This window comes from Emiliania huxleyi (genome assembly GCF_000372725.1).
Source record: "Emiliania huxleyi CCMP1516 unplaced genomic scaffold EMIHUscaffold_229, whole genome shotgun sequence".
Taxonomy (NCBI): domain Eukaryota; phylum Haptophyta; order Isochrysidales; family Noelaerhabdaceae; genus Emiliania; species Emiliania huxleyi.
In genome coordinates, this window is record NW_005200342.1 from 139,317 (window position 1) to 155,264 (window position 15,948).

A 15,948-nucleotide genomic window follows, 5' to 3' on the forward strand; every position below is an offset into this window, starting at 1 on the left:
TCCTCACGGGTGAGGTCCTCACGGGACGACGGGAGGTCCTCACACACGGGGACACAACAAGGCGGTCCTGAGCAAATGTTAAATTAGCTCGGTGGCCTCGAGCGCAGCCAGTGCGACCTCTTGAGCGGTAGAGCGGCAACCGACGACTGCTCATCTCGACCTCGTCTGGGTTGGAAGGCTGCCCGCCTGGCGGAATCTCAACGCTGTCTGTCAATTGAATGTAAGTAGGTACATAAACGGTTGTGCAAGGCAGTGTGCGTTGCCGGCATGATGCAACAGCTTCACGGAGGTCATTTTTAGCAATACCAAACAACTCTAATTGTTAGCTTCAAGGAAATAGCCTCCTGGCGCGCTCTGGACCGGCTTCTTCGCAAAAAAAGAACTGTGAAAGGAAGGGAATCTCAAAATCCCTGTGTGGTGGTGGCGTGTGCCGTACTCCCATCCCTTCGGTTAACGATGTTATTTCTTTTCAGAAAAGTTTCGGGCGAATGGAAGGCCCGACAGCCGACTGCCCAGCTGAAGTAAGGAGTTTGTTGTGTGTGTGTGCCATGCGTGACCTAGTAGTGTCCCCAGCTATGGGCGTGTCCACGCTGGAGCCAGGTGTGGTGTGGACGCGAGAATAGCTCCGCCGTTCATGCTTGGAGGCAACCGATGCGAGTCGACTGGTGTGTGTCGTCGTGGTTTCGTATCAAGAATACTCACTCACTCCTCCTGCTCCTCGCGTGTTTCGATTTGATCCACAGCTGTGAGCGCTGTCAGAGCGGTGTTTCGACACCGATATCGTTCAAGGAGAACGCTGATTCAAAATCCGCTGTTCACACTTCACAGGTAAGTGTCCCTCTCGGTCAGTGGGCCCCCGCCCGCCGCCTCTGAGCGGGGGTCGGGGCCCCCCGGTACGGAGACTGTGACTGAAAACAAAATGAAGAAATTCAAGAAAGAGTAAAACACAGCCTGCGAGAGCGGCGCTGCGCGCCGCCTACCTCGTGCGGGTGGCATCCAAAAACATGTCCATGCCATGTGCATGTCATGTATGATGTGTAACCATAGGAAACCTGGTTTGTGGAGCTCCCACAGATGACCTAGAGAGCACGGCATTCGGAGCCATGATGTCGGTTCCCCACCGGACTTTTTTTGTAGTGGAGAGAATTAAGGAATCTTTCTGCTGTAACCGACACTGAGATCGCTCTCCTTTAATCAGACCAGATGGTGAGTCTTAACTGCAAATTACCGTCGGAAAGCTGTCAGAACGGCTGTCAGAACACTGTCAGAACACTGTCAGAACGCTGTCAGAACGCTGTCAGAACGCTGTCAGAACACTTTTGTGGGTAGGGTACTGTCAGAACGTTGCCAGCACTGCCCGAGAGCGGGCGAAGTGTGAACATCTGCAAGACGGCTGGTGCGAGCGCCACCGCCTCGCCGATCGCCCCCGCCTTTGCAGGCTCCTTTGCGGGCGCGGCGCCAGGCGGCGGCGGCGCCCGCTCGAGCCCATCCCGCTGATCTGCCTCGGCTGCGGGCACCGCCTGCTCGGCCGCCTGGGCAAGGCGAGCGCCGGCCAGGCTGCGGCGAGGCCGCACTGCCGACGTTAAGTCTCGCTGCCACCGCTGTTGCTATTGCTTTGGCGGCGACAAGCGCCGTCTCTGCGGCGAGTGTCGCGGAGGAGCAAGGGCCGTTTGGCGGTGGTGCCAAAGAACGGCGCGGCGGCGGCGCAAGCGGCACGTTCGGTCGCGCGTGACCCGAGGCTGCCGTCTTGGATGCAGCCTTCGCGTCTACCTGGACCGCCGGGCCCGCGCATTGCGCTTTGTGCTGCGGCGTTTCGGCCTGCTGCTGCCGGGCCGCGGCTTCTTCGGCTCTGTCGCGGGGCTCCTGGCTGCGGAGCAGACCATCCCAAGAGCGCGTTTGCTGCCTCGAGCCAGCATGGCGGTCTTGTGGCGTGCTCCTGCTCGACGGTTACAGCTGTTTGCGCTCCCGCTTGGTGTCTCTAAGGGCATTTCTTTTTAAATTGTCAGAACAGATTGTCAGAACAGGCAAACTTGGACTCGAAGTTGAAAGTTGAAGTTTGTGTCAGAACGGGGACCAAGTTTGTGTCAGAACAAGGCCTACGCCTCAACGTGAGAGTGTCGCCTTGGCGCTTGGGAGGACGTGTTGTGTGTGTTGAGTCCGTCCGTGGCTCGGAGGGAGACTTCAAGACAGGAAGAGGGAAGGAGCGGGGCAACTGGGAATGTCAGAGCCCCTGAGCTGTGAAGAGAGGGGAGGATTTTGCGCTGTTGTCAGAACGTTGTCAGAACGTTGTCAGAACACTGTCAGAACGCTGTCAGAACGCTGTCAGAACGGCCAGGTCTCTGTCAGAACATCTGTGGGAGCTCCACAAACCAGGTTAGGACTCATCCGTGCTTAGTCCTAGGCTTAGTCCCGCTTCGTCGCCGATGCGGCGCATTCGTGTGCTGCGGGCTCTCCGGCGGCGCGGCGCACGTGGCGAGCTGCTCGTGGATGCGCGGGTTCATGTCCGGGTTGGCGTTGGCCAGCCCCCTCGCACACTCGAGCGGTCGGCGCGTGCCGGCTGTCGCCCGCCGGCACGGCAAGTACGCCTGAGGTAAGGTACGGTGAGGTAAGGCAAAACCTCTCCACACACACGAGGTGGTGGGGCGAGGGCCGGGCAAGTCCCTCGCGGCTCCACGTCTAGACGACAGAGTGTGGGCGGTGTGTGTGGGCGGGAGGGGGGGGGAAGGGGGGGTCACAAGTACGCCTGGCAGGACCGCCGCTCGAGCGCGTCGACCGCCGCCGCGTGCGACGCGAGCTGCGCGCGGAAGGCGGGGCCTATTGCAATACAAAAGAAACGCGCGCCTCAGAAAAGAAACATGCGCTGCGGCGGCCGCGCGCGGAAGGCGGGGCCGTCGTGCGCAGCGAGCGTTTCGTCGAACCGCGCGACCTATGGACGCTGTTCACAGCCAGAGGTGTGAAGAGACGCTGTTCACAGCTGGCGTCGAACCGTGCAGCCTATGCACCGTCGAGCCAACGCGGTCAACCTCCCTCATGCGTGGACTGTGGCCCTCCGACATGCTGACCGCCTAGTCGAGATCTGGGGAGATATGGCGAGATATGGGGAGAGATGGCGCGACCACCCACATGCCGACCGCGAGGGCATACAGCCGGTGGTCATCGGCCGCCGCTGAGCGCACGAGCGCACGGCAGCGCGGCGTCGCCGGGTCGGCCTCGGAACAGAGGTCGCTCGCCTACACAGGAACGTTCCAGGAACGTTACAGGAACGGTCCGAGAGAGGTCCCGCCTCGGCGCAAAGGTCGCTCGCGTTGAGCGCGTGTCATCTCGGGCAATCTCGGGCAATCTCGGGCAATCTCGGGCAATCTCGGGCAATCTCGGGCAATCTCGGGTAGTCCCGGGTAATCTCGGGTAATATCGGTTAATCTCGGGGAATCTCGGGGAACTCGGGGAATCTCGGCGCGTGCGTTGAGCGCGTAGCACTTGAGGGCGTCTCGATTCCCGGCACGAGGGCCGCAGCCCCACGCCCCGTCTCCGGCGACCCCCTCGTGCGCCCGGTTTGCGGAATGGTACGTCGGGCTGAGCCAGCCACCCACAAGCACTGACGCGAGCACGGCGAACTCGCGGAAGCGCTCCGTCGGCGCCACCAAGTCGGCAGTGCGCAGCGCGAGCTCGACGCGCGCCGACTCGCCGGGCGAGAGAGGGCCTAAAAAAAGAAATGCGCCGCTGCAACATGACATCCCGCCGGGCGCGCGCCGACTCGCCGGGGGAGAGAGGGCCTCGCTGTTCGGAGAGGTGCCGGGTACTCGTGTAGCCGGAGGCGAGGATGCGCGCCTGCAGGTTGCCCGGCAGAGAGCTCGCGTTGATCTTCTGCCTGCCGCCGAGCGCGGCTTCCCAGAGGTACCAGGACACGTACCACGCGAAGGGCTCGCGCACGCGCAGCACAACCTTGATGCCGCTGCACGCGCCCACCCTCAGCTGGAGAGCACGCAGCTGCGGCAGCTCCTTCTCCCAGAAGCGCGGGCCGACGGCGCCGTGCGCCTCTGCGCACACGCGCGTCCCGCTGCGAAGGATCGATTCGACCTTCCGCCGATCAAAGGCGTAGCCGACAAAGGCGCAGCGGCCGTGCCAGCGTGCATTCACCTGCTCCAACAGCGTTCGCATCGTCGTGCCGCCATTCTTCTCGACGTGCCGGTCAACGATTGCGGCCGCGCAGCCAGGCCGCCGAAGCCAACTCTCGCCGCATCGCTCGCATGCGGGATGGCCACCGTACTGAACAGGGAGGTGCTCCGGCGGGCAGGGCAGGCAGGAGGAGTTCATGGAGCAGACAACCCAAACGCAGCGACTCAATCTGCCAGCACTTCCGCTGCACGCGCGAGGCTGGCAGCGCGCCGCCCGCCGCGGTGCCGGCCGGGTGCACCTCCGAGTGCAGCCGCTCCCAAGTCAGCGCTGGCGCCGGCGTCTCGTCGCCACCGCCGTTGGAAAGGAGCGGGTGAGCTGAGCACCGTGGGAGTGGGACGAGAGCAGCCCAGGGTTCGGGCTCCTCACGTGGTATGGGACACGATTTTCACTTTCTCTTTGACTCACCTATGTAGGTTTATATAAAATGAACTGTAGGTATTCGATTGAGATTCGCAAAACTGGCATGGGAATTCATGGGGCCTCTTTGTGGTTTGTGCATGGGATTTCCCAAAACTGGCTTACGAGTTCTTACACGCATACCCATTCTTTGTGTCACCGGACGCGGCATAGGGCAAGCATAGGAATCCCGAGACCATAGCGGGAACTCTTAAAATTTTCTGGCTAAGTATACACAGGAACGTTCATTTTCGAAACCGCTCGACCCCTGCCATTTACCCGAATGGCCGCGACATGTGGTTCTAAATGGTCGGTTGCACACAGAAACATATTCTGTGTGCAACCGACACTTATTTTTCATCAGCCGATCGCCTCCGCCTCAATGGCAGGGGTCGAGCGGTTTCACGTTGTACACCTGCCATGTATATGTCGTCGGTCGGCACGCCGTGTTGCCGTTTCGTAACTGATAGTGTTAACTCGAATACCGGTAGTTGTGCGATCGGTGCAGGCGGTCTCGTCGGATCGTAGGTTCTGCTCCATATATTGTACACTGTAGTCGGCCCCGTGAACCTTCACGGGACAGTGTGCTGTGAGAGCCCCTGTGCTCAGAGTGCGTAAGGGGTTGTATAAAGCCGCAAAAGATAGTCAGATCCATCCCGCTGGATGAGCGCAACGCGCGTCCCGAGCGATGGAGGCGCTACTCAAGCTCCGAGGCGAGGGCTCAGGCCGGATCTACAGCCTGCTCGCCGCGGCGAGAAAGGCCGGGACCGATCTCCTGTACCATATCTCTGAGGCCGCTCGCGCCCGTGCCCTGACGCTGCTACGTGTCCTGCTGCCAGAGCCGCGCGAGGAGATAACAACGATTGTGGTGCACTCGGCATCGGCGGTCCCCAAGATGGACGTCATAGGCCACTCGGACACGTATGTGCAGGTAAGCGCCGTCATCGACGGCCGCCTCGCCTTCTCCGCAGCCACACCCATAATCAAGGGCACCGCCGACCCGGTTTGGGAGCACGAGATACCGCTGGATGGGTTCTCCCAGAACCCGAGCGACGTGACGGTGCGGTTCGAGATGATGGACAAGGATCACCTGCTTCCGACCGACCGCACCAACGAGTTTATCGGCCAGGCGGAGCTCCGGCTGGCAGAGCTGCTCAAGCAGCCGAGCCACACCCTACTCATGCAGAACCGCAGCGGAGACCCCGTGCTCCGGTGGTCGAACCCGCCGACCCCATGCGAGCTCAAGGTTTCGGCGCAGCTGGGCGGGCGGCCGTTGAGCGGCGCGGCAGCCTCTTCCGCCACGAAGCAGTACCCGAAACACATCTTCATGATGTCTCGTGGCACGCGCGGCGATGTACAGCCCTTTTTGGCCCTCGCGCGCGGTATGGCGTCGCAAAGGGGCTGGTTGGTGACGATCTGCACTGAGCTGGCGTGGAAGGACTTTGTGGAGGGCAAGGCGACTGACGGCTGCGGCGACGGCGCGGTGCGCTTCCTACCTTCGGGCGGGGACACGGCGCTGCAGACCTCCACCTGGGTCGCTGGCCAGGCAATGAAGGCAAAGACGGAGGTGATGCAGACCATCATGATGGCCGCCGCCGAGTCCAATTTCTTCGCCTCCGCGCCCGTGATTGCTACGATGATTGAGCGCGCCGGCACCGAGCAGGCCATCGACCTGCTCGTCCCGGGGTTCACGCTCACTGGTGTCGGCCTGCTGCTCTCCGAGCGCTTCGAGATCCCGCTCGCGGCCTTCTGCCTGCAGCCCACGTGCATCCCGAGCCGTGACCCCGAGTGGCGGAACGTGATCCCCATCGAGTCGCACGGCCTCAGCCTCCTCGAGCGAGTGGAGAAGGGCTACTTTACCTCGCACGCGGCGCTGCAATCCCTAAAGACCTGCTTCGAATCGGCTCCAATGAGCTCCCTCTCGCTCCCAAAGCTGCGCGGCTATTACGGCCTCTCCCCCTCCGACACCTGGCGCTCCGTCTTCGAGCAGGACATCCCGATGGTGATTCCAATGCTGCCGGGCACCTTTGACATGCCCGGCGACTGGAACCCGCGAATCGAGATGACCGACTTCATCTTTCTCCGCTCCTCTGCGCCCGGCGCCGGCAAGCTCAGCCAAGACGTCGCTCAGTTCTGCGACGAAGCGCGGAAGGCCGGCCGCAAGCTCGTACTCATGACCTTCTCATCAATGCCGGTGCCGCGCGCAGTCATGCTCGAGTGCGCTGTCAAGATGGTAGACCATTGCAAGCATGCGATGAGCCTGATTTACGTCGGCCCGCAGCAGCAGGATAAGCCACCCAAGGCGCTTATGGCGCGCACCGACGAGCTCAAGGCCGACGGCAAGCTGCTCGAGGCGGCGCGAGCCGACTTTGGCGTGCTCTTCCGAGAGATGGACGCATTCATCGTCCACGGCGGGCTCGGATCGACGGTGGAGGCGATGCGCATGAAGAAGCCGGTCTGCGTCACCGGCATCCTGCTCATGGACCAGCGGTTTTGGGGCAAGGTCTGCCACGAGAAGGGCATCGGCCCGCCGCCCGTCCACATCGACGACTTCCACAAGTCGTGCGTGGACTTTGTCGACGAGGCGCTCGATCCGCAGTCGAGCTGGCTCGCTGCGGCGGCGACGACTGGAGAGTTTGGGCGATCCGACGGGTTCTTGGAACCCCGGGGAAAGCCGGGCGTGGCCGCAAACGTAAACCACTTTGCGGAGCTGATGGAGTCGGGGCTAAAGCCTGTGCGTGCGTGCCGCGGCTCGTGGGTCGAGGCGGCGGATCAGTGCCGCGTCAGCCGAAGCTCTGCGGCGGAAGCCGAGGCCGAGACGGCCTCAGCTGCGTGAACCGAGCGAGGTGACACCCACGGCCACGCCCATGAGCCATGTGTGCCCCATGATACTGGGACCAGTAGAGCCGTACTCATAAACTAAAGGCGGGGCGTCCGGCCAGATCCGCCGGCGGGGTTAAACAAGGCACGTCCTCGCTTGCTACCGCACGGCTTATCACGCCACAGACGCGCGCACACGCAGAGCCACTCCGCACTCGACGCGAGACTCTTTTGCGCGCGCGGCGCGGCACCGGCAGAGACACGAAACGATCGAAGTTACACACAAAATGGTAGGGCAAGGGGGGGCGACCCTCGCATCTTCACACCCGGACACGGGCAGGAGCCCCACGGCATTCAAAGTGCAAGCACTGGCCCGGTGCACGTGGGTGAGCAGCCTGCCCCTCCACCTCCCGACAAACTAGCGCACTCTCTCGTGAAGCGCAACGTTGAACGTACGTGTGGCGCTGCTGCATGCAAATGGGTAGGGAGAAAGGAGTCCGTACAGTACGCGGGTCGCACTAACAGCCGGAGGCGAATGGGGGCGGCCGATACGGTATTGAACAATCGATTCAGTGCGTGAGCCAGTGAGCGAACACTCGCACTCGCGCGCGCTCAGAAGAAGCCGAACACGGCACTGAGCGGGTCGTACGGGAAGCGCGGGTGGAAGTTGGACTTGATCTGGGCGGTCGAGAACTCCTGTCAGCAGAGAGGGCGTAGAGGTGTGTGAGGGACTTGTGGGGCAAAGTCAACACGACGGCATGCCGTCACACGCACTCTCCCTCTCCCTCTCGCTCGCTCTCTCGGTGTGTGTGTCTCGTCCATTCTCGTTTGGAGCGCTCCTTGGTGCAGACGGCGCGATATGGGAGGTCTGGGGAGATATGGAGATATGGGAGATGTGAGGAGAGATTAGCGAGTAGGTAAACGACGAATCATTAGTTAGCTGGCGCTCCTTGGTGCAGAGGTGCGCGATGAGCAGCGCCAGCGCCGGGTCGACGCCCGCCTTGGTCGTGAATAATTAATCGTTCAAATTAGTCACTAACTAATGATTAATTAGGGTCGACGCCCGCCTTGGTCGTGATGGTGGGCGAAGAAACGTGACAAATAATAAGTAACAGAAGTGATAATAGTGATGGACATAATAGCAACAACAACAACAATGCGCCGCCCGCCTTGGTCGTGATGGTCGGAGGGTCCTTCGTGAACCAGCCGCCGCGCTGCTGCACGTCGAAGAACTTGGTGCCGTAGTTGTTGGTCCAGTCGGTCGAGTCGCCTGCCACGATGATGAATTCCCTGTTACCACCAATCTCATTGGTGCCGCAGTTGTTGGTCCAGTCGGTCGAGTCGCCTGCCAATGATGAATTCACTGTTACCACCAATCTCATTGGTGCTGCAGTTGTTGGTCCAGTCGGTCGAGTCGCCGTGCACAGTGAACACGACGGCTGCCCCAAACTGGTCGACCACCGGCTGCCCCGACGCCAGGTCGCACACGGCGAACTGGACGAAGTCGACGTACTCGCGCTCGTGCCTGTTGATAGCTGATTGACCACGACTTAGTCCTTGTCAATCATAAAGTCGACGCACACGCGCCCGTGTGCCTCTCCCAGCGGCGGCGCGTGCCCACCTGCACCCGCTGCCGGTTCTCGCCCTCGCCGCGCTCCTACAAGGCTTGAGCACGCCAACCTCGGGGAGGGCGGGGTCTGTAGTGTTCCGAGCACCGCGCCAGCCCACGGGCTGCGAGTGCAGCGAGGAGTACCGCCGAAGACGGCGGAATACAAGTCGGCTCCGTGTCCTCTCGAGCGCTGGCTGGGACGTGGCGTGACCATAGACTCCGCTTCTAGGGCCGAGATCTGGGGAGATATGGGGAGATACTCCGCTTCTAGGGCCCGCTGCTCCTGCTCGGGAGATATGGGGAGATACGGGGGAGATATGGGGAGATACTCCGCTTCTAGCAGCCCGAGATATGGGGAGACATGGGGGAGATATGGGGAGATACGGGGAGATAGTCCGCTTCTAGGGCCGCGCTCCTCGTAGATCGGCTCCTCCACCTGACGGGAGATATGGGGAGATATGGGGAGATATGGGGAGACACAGATGGGCTCCTCCACCGATCGGTTTGCTGTTTGCCGGTCGCGCGCGTGCCCCGGCGTGGGGTGTGCCTGTCCTGTCGCCCCTGTGTCTACTTTACCTCGAAGAGAGCACATGTGCATGTTGTGCATGTGCATGCGCATGTGCATGTGCATGTGCATGTGCATGTGCATGTATGTGTGGGGGGTGCTTGTCCTGTCGCCCCTGTGTGCTGCGTGGCGCGCCCCCGCCCAATGTGCATGCCTCCAGGAGAGCGCGTGTGGGTGTGTGTGTGTGTGTGTGTGTGTGTGTGTGTGTGTGTGTGTGTGTGTGTGTGTGTGTGTGTGTGTGTGCGTGCGTGTGTGTGTGTGTGTGTGTGTGAATGAGTGATGGAGCGAGCGAGTGATGGAGCGAGCGTGTGTGTGTGTGTGTGCGAGTGAGTGAGTGTCCTCCACCTCGAAGTAGCGCGCGACACCGGTGCCCTGCGCGTACACCACCAGCTTGACCGGGAAACCGAACCCCTTGCGCACCGTCGAGGAGAGCGACGCCTATAAGACAGTGACGAACAATATAATATTGTTCGCCTATAAAAATGTTCGCCTCGGAGAGAGAGATCGTCGCCTCGCTCCGCATGTTTCAGTTGAGGAAGAGGTGCCGTAATCTCGGGCAATCTCGGGCAATCTCGGGTAATCTCGCCTCGGTCCGCATGTTCCAGTTGAGGAAGAGGGAGGTGCGGTAGTCGCGGTCCCAGCCGCCGCCGTGCGAGATGTAGTAGCCTGCAGTGGGACACGCCAGCATCAGGGCGGGAGGACGGGCTCGTGCCGTGTACTCAGAGCACCGCGTGAATGCAAGGCAGCGAATACAGCTGAACGCAGCCGAATGCGGCTGCATTCTAGGGGCACTCGCCGTCGTCGTAGTGCGGCCGGTCAAACATCGAGTCGATGAAGCCGGTGAAGGCGAACTGGAGCATGCTGCCGCCGACGTCGCGGAGCTGCTGCTGGAAGAAGGGCTGGTCGATGAAGTCGGACCGCCACAGCACCTGCCCCTTGTTCTCGTCGTTCGGGTCGAGGCCGCGAACAAAGTTCTCGACCTCCATCTGGACGTTGCCGCCCCACTTGGAGCCCGACTTGTTGAGGAAGAACCAGCGCTCGTTCCGGTCCTCCGTGCCGAGCCCGCGGTACGCGAGGTAGTCGCGGCTCGCGATCGCAGCCTGATCGATCGTGACGACGATCTGCTCGTCCTCCTCCGGATCGGGAATGATGACGTCGGGCGCGTCAGGCACAACGTCGCGCGTGCCGCAGCAGCAGGAGCAGAGCGCGCCCATGAAAGAGGGGAGGAGGCAGAAGCAAAGGATCCAGCAAACGAGGCGGACGTGAGGAGTGCCGGCTCAAAATTCTTTTCTCTCTCTCACAGTCGCTGGTTCTCGAGGTTCTCGAGGTGGATATCCTTTGGCCGCGTTGGGTAGCCGCTGGGAGCTGGGGCATCTCATTTTCGCGCTTGTGCGTACGTTCCGGCCGTCCGGGCGCGCCCGCGATGGTTGTGTCCCGATTGCCATCTCCGAACAAGGCCCAGCCGCTGCTCCGGCGCCTTTCGCGCGCAGCGCATGCTGCGGCATCCAGGGCGCAGGATCTTCTCACGACACACCCGGGCGTTGAGCGTTGCGTTGCATTCTCGCCAGACTCGCAGGCCGTGCATGCCGCCGTGCTGCCGCGCCCCAACGCGCTGTTTACGCCATGGCATGGCATGCACGGCAACGCCCAGACTGATGGCGAAGCCGACGAGACGCTGATAGACTTCATCAATCGTGTGCTGCGCGGCGGCGAGATCAAGCGCATCAGCATCGTCTCGTCCGCCGCGAAGCTTCCAGCGGCGCATCACGAGCGAGTGGTGCTCAACGATGTGCACGAATGTCTCTGTATCTCGCTCAACGCTCCGGCTCATCTCTGCGATCCAACGCTGACTGGTTCTCTTAGGTGCTCGAGGCCGTGCATAGGAGCTGCGACGCGGACGGCGACGGAACACTGACAGCTGACGAGATGCGAGCATTTCTTGACCGCAGCCGTGTTGGTCACTTGGCAGCGTTTCTGCCCGACGGCGAGCTGATCAGCTTTGGAGAGTTCAAGAACTTTCTGCTCGAAACGTCCCTGCTCTCCCTCGACGCCGACGTCGCCGAATACGTGGTGCAAGCGCCGCTCGTGTGTATCGTGACCGAGGCCTGGTTCGACGCGGCCGACCTGGACGGCGACGGCAGGCTCACACTCGACGAGCTGGAGAGAATGTTTGCTGCGCACGGCGCCGGCGACGCCGCAGCAGCGCGACGCGCCTTCGTTGCATACGATGGCGACCTCTCGGGCTTCATCGACAAGCCGGAGTACCAGCGGCTGCTCCTAGGCGAGCACCTGCTGAGCGTAACGACGCCGAGCGGCGGATCGATACGGCCCACACCGAGACTCTGAGGATTGAGGCGAGTCCCTCGCTGTCGCGCACGACCGTGGCAATGTGCAGTTTCACGTGCGGGAAGAGTGTGTGTGTGGTCGCGGGATCATCAGCGTTTTCCCCAAACAGCGAACTTACGGCCATGAGAACAGAGTCATGCGCGTAAGAATATTGGCATATTCAATCGAAAGGTGAGCTGACCATGCCCTGCCCTGGACCCCTTTCCTCCACGAGCGGTTCAATTCTGCATCGGGATGGTTTCGTCCCATCGGAAGCCGAGACCGCCGCCCTGCCACACGCCTGTGTCCCCCTTGATTGGATTGGGCCCGACGATGTTCAGCTGCCACGGCAGACCGAACGGCGGGTCGAAGGACTGCGGAGCCTTGATCGTCGTGCGGTGTAGGATGCGAAGCCCACGCTTGTCCGACGACTCGTGCGCAGCGGGAGCCGCGCGGTGCGCGACAGCGAGATTGTCGATGAAGATGCAGTCGCCCTCTGCATACTCGTACACGGCGGTGTAGGCTCCATCGCCTTCTGCCTCAGCTTCCGCTCCCTCTACCGGAGCCGAGTTCGCCGCTGCTTCCGATCCAAGCACCGCCTGCACCACCAGATTTGCTGGCTTAATTGCGAGCCTCTTCAGCACACCATCGCCGACATCGATATCAACCGCCACGCGCCCGTTCTCTCGGTCCAGCACTCCCTTCACGACGCCGCGCTTGCCGTTGAGCTCGGGCTTGGCGGAGAGACCGCTGATCTCCACCGAAACTCCGTAGCGAGGCGCGGCACCGAGCAGATCGGCTTTCCCGGGCTCGAAGCCAGCATTGAGTAACGCGTTGTAAGTTTGGAAGAGATGGCGCATCTCATCGTGCTCGAGCAGCCGCAGCCCCTTGACTGCACTAGGCTCGTCTGGGTCGGGCGTTACCTCGAGCACGGCACCCGTCATGCCGAGGTGGAGGTAGACGCTCTTGCGCTTCGAGATCGGGTGCGTGTGCACGACGGGGTGGAGCACGCCCGAGTTCGAATTCACGGAGACGAGCCGCTGCCACCGCTCCTGCTCTTCAGGAGGTAGAGCATCGAAGGCGGCACCCTGATGCGCAAAAATGGTGCCTCCGCCATTCTCGGCAACTCGAATGATGTGGTAGCCGACGTGGGAGAAGACAGCGCGCTCGAACGAGCCATCATTATGCCACTGCGGGCCGACCCCAAGAATGCCCACACTCCGATCGTTCGACAGGCGGAAGATGTGACGATTTGGCGCTTGCGGGTGCACGCCGTGCGTCGAGTGCATCTCTTGTGCACCCCATAGTTCGGAAGCGACCACCTGCTCCGCGCCGCTCAAAACGCCCTGCTTCTTGAACACCAGGAAACCTCGATCCGCCATGACAGACTCCAGAGCATTGAGCACATCTTTCGGCGGGGTCTTGCGCAGATCAAGGCCACGCACTGCCGCGCCGATGGGCACGAGCGCCTCCAGGGTGATGCCGTGCGTCGCGAGCAGCGCGATCAGCGACGCATTCATCTGGGGGACGCGAACTGCACAGCTCCCGGCCATTCTTGAGCGCACGGCGGAGCAGGAGCCGGCCTCGCGCAGGAGCGGGGGTATCGCACCGACCTCCTACCGACCGTACCGTAGCGCGTTACATTAAGCAGCGGAGGTGTGCCGAGGGGGACCGGGAGGCGGTAAGCCGTCGTCGCCCGGCGCTGCATGCAGCACCGTGGCGATGGCGCTAAGAGGTTCCTCTTTTCCGCGCCCCCCCCGCAAGGGGCGCGATACACACGCGCGTTCCATGCCCCGATGATGAATGCGCTGGCCGGGCCGCGCCTGCCTCGTGCCCCGCCGGCCTGCCGCCGGCGCGTTGGAACGTCGCTCGGTCGGTCGTTCGGGGCTTGGACTGGCACTTGACGGCGACACAGAGGGAGACAGATGCATGGTGCGATCTCGGATCTGTTTCAACTTAACGCATCACCCACGTCTCTCTCGTGTTTGGTCCCGGGCTTTATTGCATTATTGGCTCTCTGGTTGTCTCCTCACGAACGTCCTCCGCGGGGTTTGGCTCTCTGGAGGTTGTCTCCTCACGAACGTCCTCCGCGGGGTTGGCGCGGAGCTGGGCGCGGCGCGTGGCGCTGGGGGGCGCCGCATCTGATAAAACGTGGGTCGCGAGGCAATCTGCGCCCCAGATTCCTCGCAGACGTCGGTGATCTCTCTCCGGCAGCTGGGGCAGTTTGGATGCCGGTGGAGTGGGTTGTAGCATTGCAGCACATGCAAGGGAACAGTGAGCTTAAAGCTGCTGACTGCGTATACGTCGGCGTACATGCGGATTTGGCGGGTCACTCTTGACTTCCACTCTATGCACTTGCGCAGCGCGCGGCTCCTGAGTTTCCGGTGCCGGCGTCGCTTATGGACAACTTCGATGGACAACTATTCGAGGTGCGCTGATTCGCACTGAGGCGGGCACGGTGATCAACCGCAGCGCCGCGTCACTTGCAGAGCTCGACCAGCTGAGTGATCATCGAGGACATGGCAGGGACCACGGCAGTGAAAAGCTGCATGACGGAGGAGACGATGCTCTCCGCGTCCGAGTCCTTAGTGGTGGCTCCGTTGACGGCGTGGACCACGTTGTCGAAGGATGCGATCCCTGGCGTCATGTCGCCCTCGGCGAGGGCTGCCTTGTCGCTGAGGACCACGTCGTCGAGACGGCGCTTGGTGGGCAGCGCCGAGACGGCGGCAAAGGAGAGGAAGATGAGGAGGACCGCCGTGGACCTGAGGGTGGCCGGGAGCGTGGTGGTGAGTGATCGCGCCGTGCGGTCAGAGCCGCGACGAGCAGGTGCGCACCGCATACGAATCGGTGGTGGTTGTCGGGGAGCTGAGAGCCTTGCTCCACGACAAGACTCTCCTGTCACGCACGCGTCCTCTCCTTGATCCAAACGCTGAATTCAATCTTTTTCAGTGTACGTACCTCTTTTTTGAGCCTTCGCTTATTTTTATCTTAAAAAGCTGTTCATCGATCCAAAAATGAATTGTTTTTTCACTTTAAGTTGTAGCATGTTGTTGAGCACTTGAGCACTTGAGCACTTGAGAGCACTGGATAGGGTCGATTCCGCATGGCACGGGACCCCTCGATCGTCTCGCCCCGCTCCCTCACTGGTGTGTTCATTGGGGGGGGGTCATAACAAACACGGTACAGGATCGAGGTGCACGCTGCCGAGGCAGTGTCGTCCCCCCTCTCCCCGACGGCGATGGCGGTGTGACCGATCGAGCTACAAGAGGAGCTTGTTCAGCAGGATCCGGGATTAGTCTGATGCACTGCCTCACTGGGTCTGAGATCACCGAGACGCCTCCCACCACCGTCTCGGATTCATGTGGGATCGAACCACTCCGGGATGGGCAAGCCCATCGTTTCCACTCCGGGAGACGTCTAACGACAGGAGCCCCACGGCATTTAAAGTGCAAGGCCCGGTGCGCGTGGGTGAGCGGTGTGTGTATGTGTGTGTGTGTGTGTGTGTGTGTGTGTGTGTGTGTGTGTGTGTGTGTGTGTGTGTGTGTGTGTGTGTGTGTGTGTGTGTGTGTGTGTGTGTGTGTCACGTCACTGTATCCTCTGCCGGTTCCTCCCGTCGCCTCTTCTTTGTTCGAATGTTTTTCAATCCATCCTTCACGAAGCCCTCCCATGTAGCTAGCGTTCTTTGCGAATGTCTCGAGGTGGCCAGCAGGCGCTGTCTGCTCGCGGCCTGTGCGGGTCGCTCGGGGGGGGCTCATCCATTCAGGCTCAGCATACAAGGCAACTTCAAGAGACATACTACACCCACAGCCGACAAAGCAACTTCAAGACGTACTACGCACGCGCGCAAAACACGATACACGAGACCCACGTGTCCAGCCCGTGCCCCCCCCCCCCCCTCGAGACCAGTGCAGACCGCAGTTTTTTTTGTGTTCGATCAGGGAAAACAAAAATTCGAATCATTCACACACGCAGCGCCACGCAGCGGGTCGGCGCGCTTGCGCGAGCGCACGACGCCTGCGGCCCGCCAGTGAAGAGCAACAGGCGGCGAAGGACGAGC

General features: G+C 61.6%; 4 protein-coding genes across 4 annotated transcripts in view; 1 reads left to right on the plus strand and 3 right to left on the minus strand.

Annotated features, from left to right (window-relative positions):
* Nucleotides 1–5,260: 5,260 nt before the first annotated feature.
* Nucleotides 5,261–7,408, plus strand: EMIHUDRAFT_236053 (hypothetical protein; the record flags this gene model as incomplete). Its single annotated transcript, XM_005779683.1, has 1 exon — nucleotides 5,261–7,408. The coding sequence occupies one exon, from the start codon at nucleotides 5,261–5,263 to the stop codon at nucleotides 7,406–7,408; it is 2,148 nt and encodes a 715-aa protein (XP_005779740.1).
* Nucleotides 7,409–7,471: 63 nt separating this feature from the next.
* Nucleotides 7,472–11,297, minus strand: EMIHUDRAFT_414165 (hypothetical protein). The gene is made up of 9 exons (XM_005779684.1): nucleotides 10,363–11,297; nucleotides 10,153–10,232; nucleotides 9,912–10,004; nucleotides 9,417–9,437; nucleotides 8,988–9,049; nucleotides 8,786–8,917; nucleotides 8,562–8,637; nucleotides 8,342–8,392; nucleotides 7,472–8,088 (listed from the first exon to the last, which is right to left on the minus strand). The coding sequence occupies exons 1-9, from the start codon at nucleotides 10,778–10,780 to the stop codon at nucleotides 8,005–8,007; spliced, it is 1,017 nt and encodes a 338-aa protein (XP_005779741.1). The 5' UTR covers nucleotides 10,781–11,297; the 3' UTR covers nucleotides 7,472–8,004.
* Nucleotides 11,298–12,817: 1,520 nt separating this feature from the next.
* EMIHUDRAFT_73395 (hypothetical protein) lies at nucleotides 12,818–13,411 on the minus strand (the record flags this gene model as incomplete). The annotated part of the gene is made up of 1 exon (XM_005779685.1): nucleotides 12,818–13,411. A coding segment is annotated over one exon (594 nt), but the record flags the coding sequence as incomplete, so codon positions are not given.
* Nucleotides 13,412–15,809: 2,398 nt separating this feature from the next.
* The window catches only part of EMIHUDRAFT_457217 (hypothetical protein), a gene marked incomplete at its 5' end in the record, with an annotated part of 6,078 nt that continues 5,939 nt past the window's right edge, over nucleotides 15,810–15,948 (minus strand). The window contains one exon of the mRNA XM_005779686.1: nucleotides 15,810–15,948. Coding sequence (XP_005779743.1) covers nucleotides 15,826–15,948 — 123 coding nt within the window. The 3' untranslated portion in view covers nucleotides 15,810–15,825.